Source organism: Cebus imitator, unplaced genomic scaffold, assembly GCF_001604975.1.
Source record: "Cebus imitator isolate Cc_AM_T3 unplaced genomic scaffold, Cebus_imitator-1.0 Scaffold125, whole genome shotgun sequence".
NCBI lineage: Eukaryota > Metazoa > Chordata > Mammalia > Primates > Cebidae > Cebus > Cebus imitator.
The window spans coordinates 442,684-466,848 of NW_016107440.1; the positions used below are offsets into that span (position 1 = coordinate 442,684).

A 24,165-nucleotide genomic window follows, 5' to 3' on the forward strand; every position below is an offset into this window, starting at 1 on the left:
TCATATACATATTCTCTCCCCCACCCCCTTTCTCTCCAGTTGAAATATTTTGCAGAGCTCTAAATTTAGGGACGCTTTTGGCATATTTCTTATACACTCCAGAGGCACTCGAGTGAGTTCAATTATCTTCAGTGTTAGGTCTCTCATAGCTTTGCTAGTTTTAATTGCTAATCCATTTTGAGTTCTCTCTAGTCTGTGTCCATTTTATGTGTGTATAGAATGAGGCCACAAAGAGGTTGTAGAACTGTGTCGTTTGGCAACAGAGTTCTAAGGAATTGGTGGTGATTATGGGATGTTGGTAGCCGCTGGGGCTGCCTCAGATGGAAAGCAAAAGGTTCTAAGTATTTATAAATGTAAATTCTACTGTATAACTGAGTGTCTTCCATTTACCAGCACTTGATACTACTAAATCCTCACAGCAACCCTGTGTTATTATTTCTGTTTTACAAGTGAGGAGGCTGAAGCTGAGGTCACACAGGTAGACAGGAAGCGATGGGTTCAGATTCCCAGCCAGGTCTGCCTGGGAGCTTTCCTTCTTTTGAGGGTGATGTTGAGTTCACTCTGGATGTGGTGTAGCTATTGCCACAGTTAGAATGCATTTTAGAGTTTGAGCCAGTTTTGATGATTGCTTCATCTTACTGACAAAACTCCTTGTTTATCCCTGGAACTCTCTCTAATGCTTCTGCTAGGAGTTTAGAGGGATGGGCCCACTAAGCTGCTTGGTTACATTTTTAAAACAAAATTTATCGTAAGAAATGGAGGCTGGGCGCAGTGGCTCACGCCTGTAATCCCAGCACTTTGGGAGGCCAAGGTGAGCACATCACGAGGTCAGGAGTTCAAGATCAGTCTGGTCAACATGGTGAAAGCCCATCTCTACTAAAAATACAAAAATGAGCTGGATGCTGTGGTGCATGCCTGTAATCCCAGCTACTTGGGAGGCTGAGGAAAGGAGAATTGCTTGAACCAAGACTCAGGAAGCAGAGATTGCAGTGAGCCGAGTTCACAGCACTGCACTCTAGCCTAGGCTACAGAGCCAGACTCCATCTCAAAAAAAAAAAAAAGGAAATTATTAACAAAATGTACCACTATCTCTTTTTGATGTGAAGTTAATTTATTGGCCACTGTTAACAATTATTTCAATTCTTTTACTTAAGTTTCTTGCTGTTCTTTTGTAGAGACAGGGTCTTGTCATATTGCCAAGGCTGTTGTAAAACTCCTGCACTCAAGCAACCCTGGTGCCTAAGCCTGCCAGAGTGCTGGGATTACCTGTGTGAGCCACTGTACCTGGCCTCAGCTCTTATTAAAATTAAAACACCTTAATACTTTTAGCAGACTTATTGGGCCAATATTTTCAAGACCTATGCAGAATTACCAGTGCCACATCCCCTTTTTCTGTGGCTCCACCCCTTCACATTTTTGCCCAAGAAAACATTCGTGTTTGCCTGTAGCTAATGTGCAGTTGTTTCTGCCCCCATATCAACAGGGCTTAATGAAAACTGTAGAAAGTAGGAACTCGTGGGAGAGAAGAGAAAAAAGACGAGTTCACAAGGTATGTTTAGTGTATAAAAAAAGAGAAAGACTAGAAAGCACAGATATAAAGGAAGTGAAGAAACGAATCAGTGAGATAGAGCTAAAGCTTTTTTCTGAATTTTTAGCATTATCACCTGGTTTCGTTAACCAGCTGCATTAATTTTATGCTCCTGATTTGTGCGCAAATTGAAATTTTTGCTACTGGATTTAAGTTCCCTCTCTAGGAGTTTCTCTGTTGTTTGCACTAAGGAGAATATAGTTGCTAACTTACTTAGATGACCTTTTCTGAAATTTCTAATTGATAATACTTATTGTTTCATTTACTAATCAGATAAAGCTGAGTAGCTTAGGTAGACTATGAAGAAAATGTCTGTGTGTGTATATATACACCAGCTGAAATGTTAAAGGTAAGTAGCCTGTCTGGTAAAAAAGTAGCTATTTTTTTTATGAAAAGCAACCTCACAGTTTTCAGTAAAGTGTTATTGTAAACTAAGGTTTAACAAAAGAGAAAATTGGCTGAAAAACACATTTTCCAAGATGTTTTAGAGTTCCAGTTTCTTCTCGGCTGATGGCATGAGCTATTTCAGGAACAGAACTAAATAGATGTTTAGACTTTTATTACTCTTTATTTTCTTCAGAATAGTTTTGCATTTCGTTTGAGGAGAGTCAGAATTCTTATCTGGATTCACCATATTCACATCTGTGTGCACGTGACAGATTTCAGTTCTGCTGTGGTTAACTTATCTGACTTGTCCAACAGGTTCCTGGGTGGAGCTACCCATGAATAGCAGCAATGGCAATGATAATGGCAATGGGAAAAATGGGGGGCTAGAACATGTACCTTCCTCATCCTCCATTCACAATGGAGACATGGAGAAGATTCTTTTGGATGCACAACATGAATCAGGACAGAGTAGTTCAAGAGGCAGTTCTCACTGTGACAGGTAAGTGAGATCCATGTTTTGTGGAGTTCAGGACACGGGTGGGTTACAGGGCTCATTATCTCTAGGAAAAATTTATTTGCTTAAATCTTCATTTAGCAAAAATGCCTCCTGATATATTGCAGTGTAATATATATTCCACAGATGCATACGTTGTGTTTATATCAGACAGCTAATTGACAGGTGTTCCAGTGCCCACTGTTTTCCTCCAGATTGTCACTTTTCTTAATCAGATTACATTATTTTTAGCAGTTTATCCGTTTAAAATTCAGTGGCATAAATGCTAATTCATAGGATTAATCTGACTTTCTCCCATTTTCCTTTGAGTCCCCCTTTCACAGATCACAGACCGCCTTGAATTAGTTACCTGTGTATACATCTGTCTTCCCCTCCAGATCTTGAGGCTTCAAAGGGCAGGGGGCCGTGTTTCATCTTTATTAGCTTCACAGTAATGGTGCTGGCACGTAGTAGACACTAAGTGTTTGACTCATAAGAACTGCAGGTTGATTCACATTGTAGCAATATTTGCACAGTTGGAAGCGCCAACCAAGGTCTGTAAAGGTAGTTTTGAAGGCCCTTCTCCTTTCTCAGAGATGTTTTGTTTCAGACCGTTTTTCTGTATGTGACCCGAGGAAGCTAATTCCATGGATTAAAGACTGCTTATGGTGAAAGAGTAAGATTACAGTGAGATATATGTGTGGAATGAAACCAGGTTATTATTTTTTAGTGTAAGCTTTTCTTTTTTTCCAGAAGGGCTGAATATTCAATGACATTTACAAAATTCTTGTTTCAGTGACAGCTACACTGTGAGCATTACGGGGCACCGGATGACCTGGGTAGTTGTTAACTGATGTTAACCGTTTAGCAAATGCACAGGAATCAGATTAGGGAAACGTTGAGGAATGTAAACAGTGATTATCTTTAGGGATGCAGTATGGATATTTTTCTTCTTAACATTTTTGTATTTGGTAAAAATTGTGTATATTGCACATACTATTACCTACCAGAAGATGTGGAAAGGAGAAATGAGTTAAATTATATTGCAACTTCCTGAGTGGCTTATGATCCACTAATGTTGCCAAGGCAGCCGGGGGACTGGTTTGTTGGCTCTGTGGCACACTGTGCACCCCCGCCACCCCCGTGTCATCCCTGACTTGTCCCTGTGCTTCTTAGAGCCTGGGATGGCTCTTGTCATAAGCAGAACACAGCAGATGGCTCTCTTCTGAACAGCTTGCCCTTGATTCCAGTAGCTACAGCATTAGTCTGTCTTGCCGAATGAAGATTTATGTTTATATTTTGGAACTTGCTGATGGGTTTCTGAAGTTTTCTGCTTGTTATGGCCTGTCAGCAAGACTTTCACTCTACATTCCAGTGTGTGGGCTTTGATCATTGACACCACGGTGTCCAATTGAATATGCCTTCACGCTCCCATGATCGTATTTAGGTTGCAAAAGCATGTGAAAAGGAAGCATGGCAAGTGCTTTTGAACACTTTCCTACCCCTCATCTTATGTATCTCCAGGCCCTAGATTCATGGTCATCTTTCAGAGAATGCCTAAAACTCGAGTGTGCAACGGTACTCTCCTGGGATGTCTGACTAATAACGCTTTACCATTGAAGAGTGTCATCGTTGGCCGGGCGCGGTGGCTCAAGCCTGTAATCCCAGCACTTTGGGAGGCCGAGGCGGGTGGATCACAAGGTCAAGAGATCGAGACCATCCTGGTCAACACGGTGAAACCCCGTCTCTACTAAAAATACAAAAAATTAGCTGGGCATGGTGGCGCGTGCCTGTAATCCCAGCTACTCAGGAGGCTGAGGCAGGAGAATTGCCTGAACCCAGGAGGCGGAGGTTGCGGTGAGCCGAGATCGCGCCATTGCACTCCAGCCTGGGTAACAAGAGCGAAACTCCGTCTCAAAAAAAAAAAAAGAAGAGTGTCATCAAAAATCATGTCATTTGAATTGCCATGCGTCTCTGTATTTGAAGTCATTGGGAAGTGTTTCTTGTTGGGGGGAATGTTTTAGGGTTGTTGGATATCAGTCCTAGAGCTGATTTATGAGTCTTTTCAACTGAAAAATTATTCCATAGAAGTATTTGTGCTGCTGCAGGGGTTGTTAGCTGGGAACCCAGTGTGTTCTGCTTCGTATTCCACCCTGTTGCAGGTGTTTTCACCTCGACGGCATCCTAGATTCACCCAGGGAACTTTTAAAAGTGCCAGCACATGGACTGCATCTCAAGAATTTCTCATTTTGGTTGACAGGGCAGGGTAGAGACATCACAATATTTTAAAAGCTCCCCAGCTGATTCTAATATGTGCCATGGGTGAAGCTCTAATGCATTCCAAATTATTTTAGGAGGAATAAACAGTTTAGAGAAGAGGTTGGTGACAGCATGAAGAAGCATACAGAAGCAGAGCAGTGCTTCCCTAGGATTCTTGACTTTGTCACCCTGCCTGCCTTGACCTGGTCAAGGCTATGTAAGGCTGACGCTTAACTTGATGTGTAGCTGTGAAGCTAACAGTGTTAGGATCACAAAGATAGTAAACTGGGGCCAGTAGAAGTGCCCAGTTCTGGTTGACTCCTGTCTTAGTTCAAGACAGAAATTTCCTAAACATATATGATGTTTGATGCAGAATCAGCTTTTCCCTTTTCTTGTCCCCATTTAAGAATTCCCTATGTCAATTATACCAGTCTAAAAAACTCCTAGGCCTAATTTGTCTGATAAATTTCTGATGATCTTACTTATTTCTGAGTCAGTCTCACCAGCATCTGTGTACATTAATTAACATTGTAAACATACATACTCTTGGTAACTTTAATAGTTAATATCTATCCCTTTCAGCAAGTTAAGCCCCAAATGTTTTTTATTTCTATTTTAGATTTTTGGAGGAGGGTATGTGTATGTAGTGAGGGATCCAGTGACTTTCAGTGTTACAGAAGGAATCATTGATAAAGCTAAGAAATTGACAGCACATTCTGTTCGTCTCTTATATCAAGTACAGTTTGTGATTATGTGGTTTTTGTCTAAAAACTTATCTGTAAATTTTTATAGTTCTAAAAATGTATTTTGTACAGTCAGAAAGATTTTATATTCATATATAAGCTTATATAATTCACTATCAAATATCTCAAAGCAAATATTTCTGAAATAATTAAAATAGTGGCTATCAAAGTTGTTGGTCTTTATATACTTTTACATTCTTAAAAATAATTAGGGACCCCAAAGGACTCACTTGTGGGTTTATATATTTTGATATTTACTATATTAGAAACTAAAACTGAGAAAGTACATATTCAGAAATAATACATTCTAACATAAGTTTTTTTTTTTACTGAAAATAACTATCTTCTATAAGTCCCCCCGAATTAATAGGAATAGTGGCATTGTTTTACACTTTTACAAATCTCTAATACCAAGCCTATTAGGAAACAGCTGGCTCTCATCCGCTTCTGCGTTCTAACTGTTGTACTATCACACATCATGTAGCCTTCGGAAAATTCCATTAGACACTCATGGGAGAATGAGAATGAAAATGGCAAACAAATCCTACTAGTATTACAAAAGGAACTCTAACCTCGAAGACCCTCTGAAAACTTCTTTGAGAACTACCTTATGCACTGTGAAAACTACAGGTGGTGAATTATTTAATAAGAGAACTTTGAGAAAAGGAACTCTAAAGTTGCCAAATTTGAAGATTATTTTATCTTTAATGAACCAAAGACTAGATATAAGAAAATGTGACAGTTTGTGTCTGTAGGTAGTATTTCCTTTGCACGTTTATCATTTTGAAGGAATTCATTACTACTCAAAAACGGCAGAACATTCTCAGTGTAAGAATGCTCAATTTCATTTGGCCCTTTAATATTACATAAAATTTTCTTGTATGGGGTTAGGATAAATTTTCTGATTTGCTTTTTCAAAGCCATACTGCTATAATTTTTAATTTTCTTATTTCTGGTAGAGACTAAGTCACTTGACAAAATGAGAATTTAAAATAATAGCTAAATTTTTTCTCTTCTAGCCCTTCACCACAAGAAGATGGGCAGATCATGTTTGATGTGGAAATGCACACCAGCAGGGACCATAGCTCTCAGGTGTGTAGGGGGGATTCTGATTTGCAGCAAACAAGAAAGATGCACGTTCTCTAAGTGTGTTTTGCTAAAATATATTAAAGAAAAAGAAGACTTTTAGGAATAGTTTGAACCTGTTACTGAATTTCTGATTTTGGAATTTATTTAGGATGATAATAGTTCTTGCCACACTCCTTTACAACTAAGGATTTTGGGCCCTGTCACTCTAAAAGAATTGGAAAATTTTTGTCCGTTATGAAGCATGCCACCATGCTAGTTTCTTTTTTTTTTCTTTTTTTTTAAATTGAGATGGAATCTTGTACTGTCGCCCAGGCTGGAGTGCAGTGGCATCATCTTGGCTCACTGCAGCCTCTACCTCCTCGGTTCAAGTGATTCTTCTGCCTCAGCCTCCTGAGTAGCTGGGACTACAGGTGCGCGCCACTGTGCCCAGCTAATGTTTGTATTTTTAGTAGAGATGGGGTTTCACCATATTGTTCAGGCTGGTCTCAAACTCCTCACCTTGTGATCCAGCAGCCTTGGCTTCCCAAAATGCTGGGATTATAGGCACTAGCCACCATACCTGACCTACAGGCTAGTTTCTTGAGTTTATAAATAGAAAAAACTGAGACAGAGGCTTTAAGACCACAGAATAAATGAAAATTAAGGTTGTGTTAGAACTAGGTGTGAAGACTTTTTTTTTTTGTGCCTGAAACCGAAGCAGTGACTTTTGAGATAAATTTCCAGAGGTAGACATAAAATTTATCCAAATTATGCAGGATTCCCTGAAGATAAATGTCGTTTACTAGGAGTTGACATTGTTGGGAACATAGATGGATATAATATTAAAATCTTACACGTTTGTATTATGAAACTTAAAATATGGAAAGTATATAATTGTTGCTAATGATTTAGAATACTCATAGCCAGGCTTTAACTTGATTGGTAGGTAAGATCACCTAAAAGTGAGGACCAGAACCATTGTCTTTTTCTTCTGCTTGAAAAATAATGAATCTTCAGATGACTTGCAACAAAGACCTTGTTTTGTGGGGTTCTCACTATGCTGTGTCCTTGTCCCTTTGCACTAGAAATATTCTGTGTATCTTAGGTCCACCCAATATTGTTTCTGAAGGCCACAGAATTCCTTCATACTTTGACTATGCTCAGTTTTTGCTTTTCTCTGAAATACTGAAAATGTATGGATTCACACAAATTTATTTTATGATGAGCTTTATACTTGCAGAGAAGCTCACGACAGCAGGCTGTCGTGTCGTAAGATGATCTGACAGGAGCATTTGAGCTGCTGGCTTCTGCCTGTCAATTTGGCCACGTGCAGTAAGCTCTAGCTGATGTAGAAGAAAAGATATAAAGTCTCCATGGCAGAAAGTGTTTCAAGGAATCCAAGAGATAAATCATATTCTTTGCTGTGGTCTTTCCTGAGGAGGATTTCTTCAATCCTCCATATATCACCTTTTACACAGAAAGCTTAGATTAGCATTTTCCAAAATGTGTTTTCAAGAATGTTTGTTCAAAGGGAAGTTCCATAGGATAGTCCTGAAGTCAAATAAATGGAAAGGAATGAAGGCCCAGGTCCCCCCACACTCTCACCCTAGTAGTCACATGAGTATTTCTGACCGTTCCTGCAGTAAAGAAATTGTTACCGTTTAAGCTGGGCATGGTGGCACTTGCCTGTAGTCTCAGCTGTTTGGGAGGTGGAGGCAGGAGGATCCCTTGAGCCCCGGGAGTTTTGAGTCCAGCCTGGGCAACATAGCAAGACCCTTTGTTTCTTAAAAAAAAAAAAAAAAAAAAAAAGAAATGAGTTTAAGTAAACCAAGTGTTTACCAAGCTTATCTGACCTTAGACTTTCTTCTTCCTCTCTGCATACATTTTTCCCTTAAGAACTTAATAACCCTATGGAGCACTTTGGCAGATGCTTTCCTGGCTCATGGAGTTGCAGATGTACAATTAGGCTTGGCTGAATATTTACACGGAATTCTAGAGCTGAATGCATCTACCCTAGAATTCCAAAGAATTTTTGAAATTCAGGAAAGAAAATGTCAGGATTTTGGCCTTTGGTAGGTTGGCCAGTGTTGATCCCTTCACAGGAACACATTCCTAAAAGAACACTGGCTGTCATCAAGAGGAGGTACTTTATGTTGACAATTAGATCAGTCAGTTCTCTTTCAACAAAGGGAAGAATTTGGAAAGACAGTCTGACTCCTGTGAGAGACATTATAACAGTTGAGTAAGATTTAATAAGGGAGCTGTCAGTAGGTATAGTTTAAACTTTCAAAAAGCCTTTTACATTGCCTTTTTAAAATGGAAGAGACAGTAATTTAAAAATTGATTACTTCAGGATTTAGGAAAATAGATTTTCTTCATGAATTAGAAGAAAAGTTTGTGGTTACGAAACTTAAAAAGGCAGTTAACAAATGACTGTTACAGTGCTTGATCTTATTGAATGTTTTTGCATGTGTTTATAGGGAATATATGCCATTTTCAAGCTTTTCCAAGATGAGGAAGCAAAGTCCCTAACAATAACTAGATATGTTCTAGGTGCTTGATTTCTTTTTTAAAATGTTTCTCTCTCCCCCCCCCTCTCTCTCTCTCTCTCTCTCTCTCTCTCTCTCTCTCTCTCTCTCTTTCTTTCATTTGAGTCAGGATCTCAGGGTCTTGCCTTGTCACCCAGGATGGTGTGCAGTGGTGCAGTCATAGCTCACTGCAGACTTTGATTCCCGGCTCAAGCAGTTCTTCTGCCTCAGCCTCCCTAGTAGCTGGGACAGCAGGCACACGTTGCCATGCCCGGTTAATTTTTAAATTTCTTTGTATAGGCAAGCATCTCAATATCTTGTCCAGGCCAGTCTCAAACTCCTGGCCTCAAATGATCCTTGCACGTCAGCCTCCCAAAGTGTTGGAATTAAAGGCATGAGTTACTACTTCCAGCTCTCTTTTAATGTTCTAAATCTAGTGAAAGCAATGATATTATCCCCATGGACAAATGGAAAAAGTGAGGCTTTGTACTAATGACTTATCTCAGATCACAAAGCAATTCAGTGTTAGAGCCAGGACTGAAAGCAGGTCTGAGTCTGTGGCCCTTGTTCTTTCTACTAAAGTAAGTAAATGAATTCAGTTGATTACAGGCGAGTACACAAAGCCATGAGGATGAACTGAAAAATGTCGGCTGAGTTATGGTATGGGAAGCCTAAGGTAGTGTGCACTTAGGAAAAAGATCATAAGACTTTTGGGATGATCATCCTTAAGGGTCTCAGTTCTGTATCAGAAAATAGACTGTAGATTGTTTCTTCACTTGATCTTAGCTTAGCCAAAAACTCTGAGAAGCAATATAGATTATTTCTTGAAGATATTTTGCATTGTGTTTCTGGGACCAGAAATGCCAGCACAATGCTTGGTGTTATTGAAAAATAATCCAGACTGAAAATGTCCTCCTTTTCCTCTTTTGTAAAACTGTGATATATATCTGTGCATAAATCATGGTATACAGTTTATCCATATTTAGAGGACAAAGTGACCTTGAGGTGGACCAGAGAAGGAGAACTTAAGTGATTAGAAAATAAAGAACTCCATGTGAGAGAACAGGCTAGAATGATCAGCATCTTCTTTGTTTTTGTTTTTTTGTTTTTTGTTTTTGAGACAGTCTCACTCTGTCACCCAGGCTGAAGGGCAGTGGCATGATTGTGGCTCACTGCAACCTTTGCCTCCCAGGTTCAAGCAGTTCTCCTGCCTCAGCTGCCCAAGTAGCTGGGATTACAGGTGTGCACCAAAACACCTGGCTAATTTTTGTATTTTTAGTAGAGATGGGGTTTTGCCATGTTGGCCAGCCTGGTCTCGAGCTCCCGACCTCAAGTGATCCACACTCCTTGGCCTCCCAAAGTGCTGGGATTACAGGTGTGAGCCACCATGCCCAGCCAGAATCTTCTTTGAATAGATGTAGATATAGAGAGAGGATTATTGATTTTAAAAGCACAAAGCTTATATAATTAGATTAAGTGCAGTTTTACCATATTCTGGAATTCCAGGAATTGGAAGACAGTTTAAAACCTGAAAGTGACAAATTTAAAATTAATAGATGGAAGCACAGAGCAGTAGTAAAAGTGTTAGGACTAAGTTGAGAAACTTATCTGGACTTCTTTTTTGTTTTGTTTTCTTTTTAAAATACTTGTCCAAAGATAACTGTGCTTCACCCAACTGAGAAAATTCCATCCTCTTGAGAAAAAAAACTAGAGCGTAAAATCTTACTGCGTTTTCATTCTGTCAGAAATTATGAAATATTAACTTGTTAAATCTTTAAGCAGCTTTAAAGAGAGACCTGCAAGGTCAAAGCAGGAAACTAAACAGAAGTGACCTGCAATGTGTTGAGTGTAGTCAGATACTATGTGCCCACCAGCGGAGCTGCAAGGAAATTGTAACAATTGATTGTTTTTGGTTTGGGATGAATTCAGTGTTACTCCAAAGAGCCAACTCATGATTCTGAGTAATCTCAGTAGCCAGTGGAAAGAGCTTAATCCTAAATGCTACATTGTGTCATTCTGTGGAATTTGCCAAGTTCAGCAGAACTAGATAAGAATGGTACTGACAAGAGCAGCAGACACACACAGGGGTTTTACCTTGCCCTGTCTGAAGCTCCTGTCCTAGAGTAGCTATTTCACAGAGAACTAGACCTGTGAAAGAAGTCACGTGAATATGCCAGACTGCATTTCTTAGCTGCCTACTGAAAAGAGTGACACCTCTGGTCAAAGAGTGAATCCTAGTCAAACAAAATAAAATGTCAACATGCTTCTTAGTTTTGAGACCCTTGGGTTTGGGGTCATAGCATGACATTTCTTAAAACTGAATATGGCCAGGTGCCATGGCTCACACCTGTAATCCCAGCACTTTGGGAAGCCGAGGTGTGTGGATCACTTGAGGTCAGAAGTTTGAGACCAGCCTGGTCAACATGGTGAAACCACGTTTCTACTAAAAATATAAAAACTGGCCAGGTGTAGGCCGGGCGCGGTGGCTCAAGCCTGTAATCCCAGCACTTTGGGAGGCCGAGGCGAGTGGATCACGAGGTCAAGAGATCGAGACCATCCTGGTCAACATGGTGAAACCCCGTCTCTACTAAAAAAAAATACAAAAAATTAGCTGGGCATGGTGGTGCGTGCCTGTAATCCCAGCTACTCAGGAGGCTGAGGCAGGAGAATTGCCTGAACCCAGGAGACGGAGGTTGCGGTGAGCCGAGATCGCGCCATTGCACTCCAGCCTGGGTAACATGAGTGAAACTCCGTCTCAAAAAAAAAAAAAAAAAAACTGGCCAGGTGTGGTGGCGGGCGCCTGTAATCCCAGCTACTCTGGAAGCTGAGGCAGGAGAATCAATCGCTTGAACCCAGGAGGCAGAGATTGCGGTGAGCCGAGATCACGCCACTGCACTCCAGCCTGAGACTCTGTCTCAAAAAAAAAAAAACCTGAATAAATAATACATTATCATTTTTATGACTTTTTCTTTCCTTTGGTTCTTTTAAAATGTGAGCTTTTGGAAATTTTAGTTGTTCTTGGTCTAAAACTTTAGGTTATCATTAACAATTTTTAAAAATCACATTTTTCATTTTATTTGATATGACAAATGTTAAATTCTGACTTGACTTATTATAGATTATTCCAAAAAACTTTTGGCTAACATAGTTTCAAAACCTTGTAAAATGTTTGTATAGCAATTTGTCCTAAAAATACAGTCTCCTCCTGGAGAGTAATACCTCGTGGTTAACAGCAGGGCCCCTCAACACGTGTTTTTGGGTTTGAATACTGCCCCTGCTATGTATTGGGTGTGGAACCTTCGGCAAATTATTTAATCTATATCTCAGTCTCCTCATCTAAAAAATGGGATTTTTAATAATTCCTATTTCTGTAGGGTGGTTGTTGCAAGGTGAAAGTTAATGCATGTGGCTGGTTACAGTGTCTCATATCTGTAATCCCAGCATTTTGAGAGCCTAAGGCAGGGAAGATCCCTTAGACCCAGGAGTTCAAGACCAGGCTGGGCAACATAGTGAAACACTATCTCTTTAAAAAATACAAAAATTAGCTGGTTGTGGTGACACACACCTGTCGTCCCAGTACTTGGGAGACTGAGTGGGAGGATTAATTGAGCCCAGGAGTTCGAGGTTGCAGTAAGCTATGATTGCACTCTGGCCTGGGTGACAGAGGAGACCCTGTCTTCAGAAAATATAATAAAACAAGTTAATGTATGTAACATGCTTGGAATAATATTTGTCGCTTTAAGTGCTCAGGAAATACTATTGTTTGTTTCCTCATCACATCTCTCACTTATTTTTGTTTTACTTCGCATCACTTTATTTTTAGCATATCCTTTTAGGTATATTTCCTTTTATTTTTTTAAATTAAGAAATTCTGTTTTTTTGAGACAGAGTCTGTTGCCCAGGCTGGAGTATAGTGGCTGGGTCTCAGCTCACTGCAACCCCCACCCCAAAGGCTCAAGTGATTCTTCTGCCTCAGTCTCCCAAGTAGTTGGGATTAAACACAGCTAATTTTTGTATGTTTTTAGTAAAGATCGGGTTTCACCATGTTGGCCAGGCTGGTCTCCAGCTCCTCACCTCAAGTGATCTGCCCACTTCAGCCTCCCAAAGTGCTGGGATTACAGGTGTGAGCCACCGTGCCCGGCCTAGTTATGAAAATTTTAAGTGCATGTAAAAGAGAATAATACAATGGAACTCCATGTAAGTATTGCCCAGATTTAACTCTTATGGAGGTTTTTTATACTTCCCTTAGCATTACATCCCCAAATGCAGTCTTTTCCAGTTCCTGTGCTGTGCTTAGATACCACAACAGCGAAGCTCACTCATGTTGTTCTAAAGATAGTACGGACTCTGATCTTAGATTATTTTTCATCATTATTTAGAAAAACAGCTTGTTTCTTAGCTAAAATTGCTGATGCACAACCTTACGAGTTTAGTATATTTTCTGTCTAGATTTGTCTTTGTATTAGGAGGAATTGGTCTTCCTTTTTTTTTTTCTTAAGTTTGAATTCTTCTTTACAGTCAGAAGAAGAAGTTGTAGAAGGAGAGAAGGAAGTTGAGGCCTTGAAGAAAAGTGCAGACTGGGTGTCAGACTGGTCCAGTAGACCCGAAAACATTCCACCCAAGTGAGTTCTCACATATTTCTTGTCAGTGGACACAGTGGATCTGCACATACTTATAAGCGGTGGGCCTAGTAACCCCCACCATATTTTCAGCAAGTGACATCTGCCTCTGAATTTCTTTCTCAGGGAGTTCCACTTCAGACACCCTAAACGTTCTGTCTCTCTAAGCATGAGGAAAAGTGGAGCCATGAAGAAAGGGGGTATCTTCTCCGCAGAATTTCTGAAGGTGTTCATTCCGTCTCTCTTCCTTTCTCATGTTTTGGCTTTGGGGCTAGGGTAAGTACTGGTAAACTCCTGAAGTTTTTTCCATTCATTTTATCCTCATATTTTATTTTCAGATTAAAGAAATGTATGTGAAAGCAGTTTTTATTGCTTTACTTTCAATGTTTTAGTGCAAATAAGGTGAACTTAAGAATGATTAAAGTGGGTACACAGTTCTACAAATAAGCATTTTTAATAACAGTAGGGTTTTTTTGCTTATTTAAAAATAAGATGTTTGGCTGGGTGTGGTGGCTCGCGCCTATAATCCTAGCGCTTTGGGAGGCCACGGCGGGTGGATCACCTGAGGTCAGGAGTTTGAGACCAGCCTGGCCAACATGGTGAAACCTCATCTCTACCAAAAATACAAAAATTAGCTGAGCATGGTGGTACACGCCTATAATCCCAGTTACTTGGGAGGTTGAGGCAGGAGAATTGCTTCAACCCAGGAGGCGGAAGTTGCAGTGAGCCAAGATCATGCCACTGCACTCCAGCATATGTGACAGAGCAAGACTCTGTGTCCCGGGGGGGAGGGGAGAAGAAAAGATGATGTTAATATTAATCCCCTAGGTGATCATTTTTAAGTGAACTCTTCTGTGATTGATTTTTCTTTTTGGGTTTTGTTTAATATTTAATCTTGAGTAACTTATGAAGTAAACTAATCTTTAGCATATAAATTTTGTGGCTAATAAAGTACTTTTTTTCATTTGGGAAAATACATGATTACATTGGATAGTTTTTTTTAATGAAACTGGTAGGTTGATTGGGGCTATTTTTTTCCTCTTTTAACTTTGTAGTATTTTCATTTTGCTAAAATCAACCTCATATTTACCTGTAATTCATAAGTTTTTCAGCCACATCTTTTAAATAAATTGCTTTTTTTCCTTGATTTAAACAATTGAGGAATTACTTCTAAAAGATTTTAGAGGTTAAACACTAGCTGTTAATTTTTTATTTTATTTTATTTTTTTTTTTTTTGAGCTGAAGTTTCGCTCTTGTTGCCCAGGCTGGAGTGCAGTGGCGTGATCTCGGCTCATCACAACCTCCACCTCCCAGGTTCAAGTGATTCCTCTGCCTCAGCCTCCCAAGTAGCTGAGATTATAGGCATGCGCCACCACACCTGGCTAATTTTGTATTTTTAGTAGAGACAGAGTTTCTCCATGGTGGTCAGGCTGGTCTCGAACTCCCAGCCTCAGGTGATCTGCCTGCCTTTGCCTTCCAAAGTACTGGGATTTGTGATGTTTTTCAAGACATATGTTATGCTCTAAGCATGCCCAATGGGTCATTTTCAGTATAAGGTATGCAGAAGGTGGGTCATCCTTTTTCTTCCCTTCAAGGAAGAAAATTGGAGAGAAAATCAATCTCTTATCGGAGAGAGATTCTCAGTCACAACCTCGGAAATGCACATACAGCTTTCCATACACCCTTTTTGCCTCTCCCGGGTGCTTGATGTGCTTTTGTGAGTGCAAGGATAGTAAACACAAACAGCAACCTAGAAGGGCTTTGTGCAGAAGGGCAATGTTTGACCTTTACATGGTGGTTAATTTGGGGCAGGAGTAGGAGTTTCATATGTTGCTGCCTCTACAGCAGTTCATTGCCCATAGGTGCTTTGTTTCTGTACCTTGCCCTGTCTCTTTCAGCCATCTTCAGATTGCCTGTCTTGCTTTAAGTATAACTATTTCTATAGATGAATGTAAAAAGAGGGTTTAAAAAGTTGGTTGCTTTAATTGCACTGGAGGTGGAGCTAGTTACATATTTTCCTTAAGCTCCTTTCTAGTTTTGCTGTTGAAGGGGCCAAATACTAGCTTGGCATGAAAAAGTACCATAAGGCCCCTAATCCTTAAGAGTTACTAGTAAGAGCTGTCTTTAAAGTACTAGCAGCTTTTAAGCGTTTTTTTTGTTTGTTTGTTTTTTGTTTTTTGGTCCTACGTAGAGCACCAAAATAATTTCACATATTAGTATAGTTTTATGTCTGAAATGTCAGTAGAACCTTCTGTCCACCAAAGAGGGACACCTCTAAGGAGGTGGGCTACTTTATTTACTCTGTGGAGGGATCTGTTCTCTCGGGCTTTACTTTGTGTAATCACTACCCCTTGGCTGTCTAGTCCCGATTTAATGAGTAATCATCTAAAACCAGTTTGACTGGGCTTGTGATTGGTTTAAGAAAGTCAGTGGTGATTTCATGGTGTTTGGGGAGCGGTGCCCATAAACCTTTAGAGTCTTTTACAAAGACTGAAGAATTTAGAGTTCAGCCTGTGGACAAGCTGGTGCAGAACTGTTGAAACAGGTGAAACATGATGCCTCTGCTTCCTTTCAGCATCTATATTGGAAAGCGACTGAGCACACCCTCTGCCAGCACCTACTGAGGGAAAGGAAAAGCCCCTGGAAATGCGTGTGACCTGTGAAGTGGTGTATTGTCACAGTAGCTTATTTGAAATTGAGACCATTGTAAGCATGACCCAGCCTACCACCCTGTTTTTACATATCCAATTCCAGTAACTCTCAAATCCAGTATTTTATTCAAACTCTGTTGAGGCATTTTACTAACCTTATACCCTTTTTGGCCTGTAGGACATTTTAGAATTTCCTAACAGAGTTTACTGTTGTTTAGAAATTTGCAAGGGCTTCTTTTCCGCAAATGGCCACCAGCAGATTATAATTTTGTCAACAATGCTATTATCTCTAATTAGTACCACCAGACTAGACCTGTATCATTCATGGTATAAATTTTACCCTTTCCACATAACTACCATTTCTCTCTTAAACTGAGATCAGGTTAGCAAATGATGTCAAAGAAGCTTTATTTTCTAGTTGGTTTTTTCCCTCAAGACAAAGACAAGCTTCCCTAAGCTTGAGTAGATAGTTATTAAAAAGAAAACAAACAAAAAAAAAAAGCAAGACACAAGAAAAAAAAACATCCTGGGCAATAAAAAATTATTTTAAACCAGCTTTGGAGCCACTTTTTTGTCTAAGCCTCCTAATAGCGCCTTTTAATTTGTAGGAGGCAAGCTGTATAAATGATAGGTATGAAATAGAGTAAGAACTAAAATACATCAGCAGATTTTCATACTAGTATGTTGTAATGCTGTCTTTTCTATATGGTGTAGCATCTTTCTGATAAGGAACGTCTCAGGCCTAGAAATATATGAAATTGCTTTTTGAGATTTTTGTGTGTGTGTTTGGTATTTTTTACATTAATTAGCTGCATGTGAATTTTTCGTGACTTTCTTTAAATTTTTAAAAAATTTTTTATTTCTTTATTTTTTTCCTCTCTCTAAGAGGCTTTGGAATGAGTTCCAATTCTTGATGTTAATACAGGCTTCTTGTTTTAGGAAGCATCACCTATACTCTGAAGCCTTTAAACTCTGAAGAGAATTGTTTCAGAGTTATTCCAAGCACTTATGCAACTTGGAAAAGCAGACTTGGGTTGTGGGAACAGTTGACAGCGTTCTGAAAAGATGCCATTTGTTTCCTTCTGATCTCTCACTGATTCATGTTTACTGTACAGTCTTCCCAAGGTGATTCCTGCGACTGCAGGCACTGGTCATTTTCTCGTGTAACCGTCTTTTCAGTTATGGTAAGCTCTTCAAGTTCAGAACACTCAGCAGATTCCTTCAATGATATACTTGTTCGTTTGTTTCTAAAATGTGAAGCTTTAGGACCAAATTGTTAGAAAGCATCAGGATGACCAGTTATCTCGAGTAGATGTTCTTGGGTTTCAGAACATCTAGCATGACTCTGAAGGATACCACATGTTTTATATATAAATATTACTGTTTATGATACAGACATTGCTATTGACATTTAGAGAACCATTGTTAATTTTAAAACTAGCAATCTGTAAAGTGCATCAGGTCAACTTGAATAAAAACACTATGACAGCCAGGTTTGCCAGTTTGCAGGAACTATCTAACTCTTCTGTCTCACATCAAGGTTTGTAAAATTGATGTGTTATAGTGGAAAATAACATACAAATTAAACAAGAAAATTTTTATCTTTTTTCAAGAACATAGCTGGCTATCTTTAAGAAAGATAATATATCCTAAATAGTTTTCCAAGTAATTTTCTTTTTTCTTTCTAGCATTTGATGTCTAAATAATTTTGGACATCTTTTTATTAGACCATGTTTCTGTCTTACTCATAAACCTGGTCACACTTGGTTTGTCTTCTATAACCTATTTATTTCAAGTGTTCACATTTGAATTTCTCTGGGAAGACAGTAAATCTGATGGCCCACTGATTTTGGAAAAGCCTGAATAAAGTTGGAAAGGCCAGAAAGTTAGGAGAACTGAATAGCTAAACTGCTATAGTATGCAATTTGTATTACAGTTGGTATTACAGGAGGGAAAAGTAAAATTGAACTTTACATGAAAGTGACTTCTTAAAGCGGGTGAGTTGTGCTCTTTCCAAGTTCAGTAGCAATTCTGTCAGTAGTGCCATTGAACCTGGGTATATTTATGATTTCTTTCAACGTTAAACATAGTGTGCCCTTTTTCTTAAAGTATCAGCGAAATTACAGAATATTACTTAAAACATGAATACGTCATCACGATAGCATTTATTATGACAGCATGTAGTATGTATCTGTAGCCCTAACACACAGGATGAACATTTTTACTCCTACTCAGATTTGTGTTGAATGAAGACATTGTGGATTAGAAAGGAGAATTCAGCAATTAGCAGTTGAAATTGTGAGATTCATGTTTAAAAAGCTTTACACCTGTTTACAATTTGGGGACAAAAGGCAGGCTTCATTTTTCCTATGTTTGATGAAAACTGGCTTAAGCTATTCTGTAAATAGAATCAAGAGCAAAACTGCACAGACTTGCACATTGAAAAGTGCAACAAGTTCCCGTGATTGCAGTAAAAATATTTACTATTCTGAAAAATGGGAATTGAAAACTTAGCCAGTCGGATGAGTTTTTACATGAACCCGTTGTGGAAACTGTTGGAATTAACTGAGCCAAAGTGATTATGCATCCTTCATCTATTTAGTTAGCACTTTGTATCGTTATATACAGTTTACAATACCTGTATAACTTGTAGCTATAAACATTTTGTGCCATTAAAGCTCTCACAAAACTTCTTCTGTCAGTATATCATTTTTCTGTCAGATGTGTTACCTGGGAGTTTCGGGCGATGGGGCCTCCTTGCCTGCACACAGCCTTCCAGTCATCTGGTCCCCCAGCAGTGGAGTTCCTCACAGTGCTCGGGTGTGAACAGTGTTCCTGTGGGGACGGTCACCTCGTTGTGAGCATTCGTGAATGCCTCAGGACTGTAGCCTTCAGAGCATTGCCTGCAGGCAGTGGTAGGAGGGTGCTGACGCGGTGAGTGCTCAGGAAGTGCAGGAGGAACGCGGAATGTGCCCTCATGGGCACGGCAGTGGGGACACCTGTGAAAGTGGATCCAGAAGAAACTGAACGTTCCACATGCCTGGAAAATAGGATGGATACGTAGAAGACTGAAAATGTAGGTTAGTACTGAACCTAGTCAGTGGGATACCTTTGGGGGTTTATTTCTTTTAAACAGGGAGATGATTTAAGATGTATATTTTAGACAGGGCATCTGGTGAGGACAGAGTGCCGGAGAAGATCAATCAGTTCTCTAGGCGAGGAGGTAGATCATGCCCTGGGCTGTCACCCTGGGTTTGGTAAGGGTGGGCTTGGTAAAGGTGGGCCAGGATAGGAATGAGAAAGCGGAAGTAAGCTGGTCAGAAAGTGACTTAGGAGGAAGTCATGTGTATTCGTGTGTGTGTGTGTGTGTGTGTGTGTGTGTCCTGAATACATGTATTGATGACATTAGTTAAAAGAGGACAGGAGAAGAAATGGGGTGATAGGAGCAAAGAGGGGGGATTTCAACTTAGCATGGAATAGGAAATGTCTGAGGGACTTCTGATTGCACACTTATTAGATAGAACTAGAACCCAGGGAAGGGTCTGGAGTGGAAGTCAAACACGATCACGGCCGTGCATTCTATGTTGATAGGATGTTTAAAGAATAGACCATGGGCGAAGAAGAAACTCATTCACATTAACAGTGAAGCCCACATTTGAAGGTTGAGCAGAAGAGCGACCCAGGGTGAATGATAGTATCACAGAACCCCCAAAAGTTGGAGGAGGTGACCAATCCTGACAGGTTTAGTGGTTGCATAAGGTGAATCGAGAAGCTTTGGAATATGGCAGTCGGATCAGTGCTGATCTTTACAAGAGCATTTTCTGTAGGAGTGAAAGAAGGATCCTGAAAGAAGGATCCTGGATAAGATTATGTGGGTCAATGAGAATAAAGAAGTGTTGGCTTTTCTGAATAAACTTGATGAAGAAAACAAAGGGGGCAATTTCTGAAGAGGAGACAGGATCATAGGATTGTTGGCTTAGGTTGGGAATAGAGAGAGGGGTCAATGTGTAAACCAAGGAGAGGGAGCAAAGAGAAATAGAGCTAGGAGGGAGCAGATGAATAATGGAATAGTGGGACGTTTTCCCTCCCGGAGTGAGAAGGGAAGTACGTTAAGCACTCAGATGCGAGAGTGAACCTTGGAAAGAGTTTACAAAACACAGACGTTGATGACAGAAAATGAAGATGTGAGAAGGGGTGAGGAGAGATCAGTTAGAAGTGTAAAGTGAGGAAACCCCATCTGGTGGCTCCGCTTTCTGTGTGTTTGAGAGGAGGCCAGTGGTTGATGCAGGAGGGGGAAGGAGCTGTTTCTCATCAGTATCTCCTCATCTGGGAGGAGATGGGAGCTAATGCTGAAATCCTCGAAGCCTTACAATGGCTCCAGCCTTCATTCCCCAGTGCAGCCAGAAGCACCAGGCAGGCGGACTGGGTTCTGTCGCTTCGCAGCCTGGGGGGTGTGGTGCTTTTGAGCTTCAGCAATGTGTCAAGCTAAGGGGCTGCCCGAGGTGTTCTCTAAGGACCTTTTAATTCTACAGTTCCTATTAGTGAATTACAGTTCCGGGTAAAAAGCAGGATTAGGAATGGGTGAATGATCTGAATGATTGCCTGAGCCCAGGAATTCAAGACCAACCTGGGCAATATAGCAGGACTCCATCTCTTACAAAAATTAAAAATATTGGCCGGGCGCGGTGGCTCACACCTGTAATCCCAGCACTTTGGGAGGCCGAGGCGGGTGGATCACGAGGTCAAGAGATCGAGACCATCCTGGTCAACATGGTGAAACCCCATCTCTACTAAAAATACAAAAAAATCAGCTGGGCATGGTGGCGCGTGCCTGTAATCCCAGCTACTCAGGAGGCTGAGGCAGGAGAATCGCCTGAACCCAAGAGGCAGAGGTTGCGGTGAGCTGAGATCGCGCCATTGCACTCCAGCCTGGGTAACAAGAGCGAAACTCCGTCTCAAAAAAAAAAATATATATTAACCAGGCATGGTACTGCACACCTGTAGTTCCAGCTATATGGAAGCTGATGGAGGGAGGATTGCTTGAGCCCAGGTCAAGGCTGCAGTGAGTTAGGATTGCACCATTGCCTTCCAGCCTGGGTGACAGAGCAACATCCTGTCTCAAAAAAATGGGAGCAAGGTGCAGTGACTCATGTTTGTAATCCTAGCACTTGGGGAGGCCAAGACAGGAGGATTGCTTGAGCTTAGGAGTTCCAAGACCAGCCCAGGTAACATGGCAAAACCCTGTCTCTACAAAAAATACAAAAAATTAGACATGGTGGCACGTGACTGTGATCCTAGGTACTCAGGAGGCTGAGGTGGGAGGATTACTTGAGCCCAGGAGGTTGAGGCTTATAGTGAGCTCTGACTGCCACTCCACTCCAGCCTGGGCAACAGTGAGATCCTCTCTTAAAAAAAAAAAAAAAGGATGAATGAGGAATAGACACTATGTACATGTTGCAAATATTACTTTAGATTTGGTAGTGGATCAAAAATGTGTATGTTTATTTTAAAAGTCTGTGTTTCTTGATAAAGACCAAGATAATGGTTCATTTATCAACAAAATGCAGATTGAAAAAATCTAAATTCTGGGTTTAGGTGAGCTGAGATTCTACATCACAAATTCTTGATCTTCAGGAAACCAGTGGACCCCATTCTTAATGTTTTTGCTTTTATGTATTTCAGCCCTTGAATGATTTCTTGTACCACTGTTTCCTGAGAGGTGTGAAGTTCAGAGCATTACCATTTTATAAACTAATTGTAAAATGCCATGAAAGCTAGAGGGGGAGGAAAGAGTTTTAAAGATTACCTCGTCCTTCACCTATTACTGTTTCTGACCTAGAATGGTAGCAATACAAACTTTAAGGTCATGAAATGAGCCAGTTTATAAATCAAATGAAGAGAAAATCAGTTCTTGCCAAAGACCCCATGTCTTAAGTTGGGAAAACAGTTCGTCAGAAGTTAATGGACAATGGCAAGTCCTATAAATAACTGGAATAGTCCAAGGGTTTTGAATAAGCAGTAATTGATAAACTGTTCTTAGACTTTGAAATGCCAGTTTGAAGTTTGCCCCAGTGAAATGGGCTTGGAAACTTGGTGTGAGAGAAGAGGTACTACAGATCCTACCAGAAATTATTTGGTTGACACTCAGGAAAAGATACACCTCCTCTGGGATTTACGTCATTCTTAGAAATGCTCTGCAAAAACAGAAACTCGGTCTCAGTGAATTTTACCTCCGCTCCATTTATAGTGTCCTGTCCTCTCCTGCCACTCCTAGTAGAAGTAAGGAAAAATCATGGACATACTTGGTAAAGAAAGAAACAGTTTTTTGTTTTGTTTTGTTTTTTTTAGACAGTCTCGCTCTGTCACCCAGGCTGGAGTACAGTGGATTGATCTCAGCTCACTGTAACCTCTGCTTCCTGGGTTCGAGTGATTCTCCTGCCTCAGCCTCCCAAGTAGCAGGGATTACAGACACGTGCCACCACAGCCAGCTAATTTTTTGTATTTGTAGTAGAGATGGGGCTTCGCCATGTTAGGATAATCTCGACCTACCGACCTCGTGATCTGCCTGCCTCGGCCTCCCAAAGTGCTGGGATTACAAGCGTGAGCCACTGCGCCCAGCCAGAGACACAGTTTTTAATAAAAGCTCCAAAAGTGATTGATACACAGCCAAGATGAGGGTCACCGGTCCTCAGGTGTTTGAGAATGATGCCCACAACTGTAGTCAACTCTGATCTCCCCTGAACTCCAGACCCACGCGTCCAGCCAGCTACCTGTTGGACATGGCCATTCGAACGTTCACGGGCATTTCAGACTGTGTGCATCAGAACTCCCCGCCTCTTGCTTCCTCTTTTCTTCCATGTACCCATCTTTTTATGGTGTCTGTGAATGGCGCAAGGTGCCTTCAATTGCCCAAACCAGAAACTTGCCAATTATCCTTTTCCTTTCCTTCTCCTTCCAGTCAGTCACCATGACCTGTGAATTCCACCTTTAAAACACCGCTCAGCCTCACCGACCTTTCCCACCTTGCACTACCTTATTCAGGCCCCAGAACCCTTGGTTGCCTCCCTCCCAGAGCTTCCTAGCTGAGTTCTATGGCACTGTACTTTTCTCTCAGCAGCCACAGTCATTGTCCTAAAATACAAATCGTATCACGGTGTCATTTGAAATCCTTAAATGATTCCCCAGTGTCTTGGGGATCAAGTTCAAGTTCCCAAAGTGGCTTCCAGGCTTGAGGACCTCCAGCCTCATCTGACTGTGGCTGTCCCCGACTCTCACTCCCCTGGAGTCAGCCTGACCTCATGCTCTTGGAACCCTGTTTCCCCTAAGTGCTGTTTTCCCTGCCAGGGATAGCCCTCCCCCACCTTCATTTTTCAGGGCTCAGCTTGGCAGTCACTTCCCCGAGAAAACTTTGTTGACAGCTGCCCCACGTGCCTCCCCTACCTAGGCTAAGTGCCTCTCCTATGATCTCTCAGAACAACTGGCACTTCCCCTGTGGTGGCACCAGTCACCCTGGATGAGAATTGTCTTTGTCTGGCTCTTTTGTTTCTTGAGGTCCTCTAGGTAAGTGCTGTGTCTTGCTCACTGTATCCCAGAATGGGCACCAGGCTTGTCGCATAAGGCATGCTAAAAATATCTATTGAAAATTAATGGCCATGCACAGTGGCTCACGACTATAATCCCAGCACTTAGGGAGGTCAAGGTGGGAGGATTGCTTGAGGCCAGGAGTTTGAGGCCAGCCTGAGCAACATGGTGAGACCCCATCTCTACAAAAGGTTAAAAAGTTAGCTAGTCTCAGTGGCACATGCCTGTAATCCCAGGTACGGGAGGCT

General features: G+C 40.9%; 1 protein-coding gene across 3 annotated transcripts in view; it reads left to right on the forward strand.

Moving 5' to 3' along the window:
- Positions 1-19,026, forward strand: part of BNIP3L (BCL2 interacting protein 3 like) — a 26,084-nt gene extending 7,058 nt beyond the window's left edge. For 2 of the 3 annotated variants that reach the window (XM_017540384.2, XM_037742667.1), the window contains exons 2-6: positions 2,291-2,474; positions 6,490-6,562; positions 13,585-13,688; positions 13,812-13,961; positions 16,261-19,026. In XM_017540384.2, coding sequence (XP_017395873.1) covers positions 2,291-2,474; positions 6,490-6,562; positions 13,585-13,688; positions 13,812-13,961; positions 16,261-16,309 — 560 coding nt within the window. In that variant the 3' untranslated portion in view covers positions 16,310-19,026. Of the gene's footprint in view, positions 1-1,271; positions 1,550-2,290; positions 2,475-6,489; positions 6,563-13,584; positions 13,689-13,811; positions 13,962-16,260 lie in introns of those variants that run through there. The other variant, XM_017540385.2, reaches the window with a different exon arrangement.
- The last annotated feature ends 5,139 nt before the right edge of the window (positions 19,027-24,165 follow it).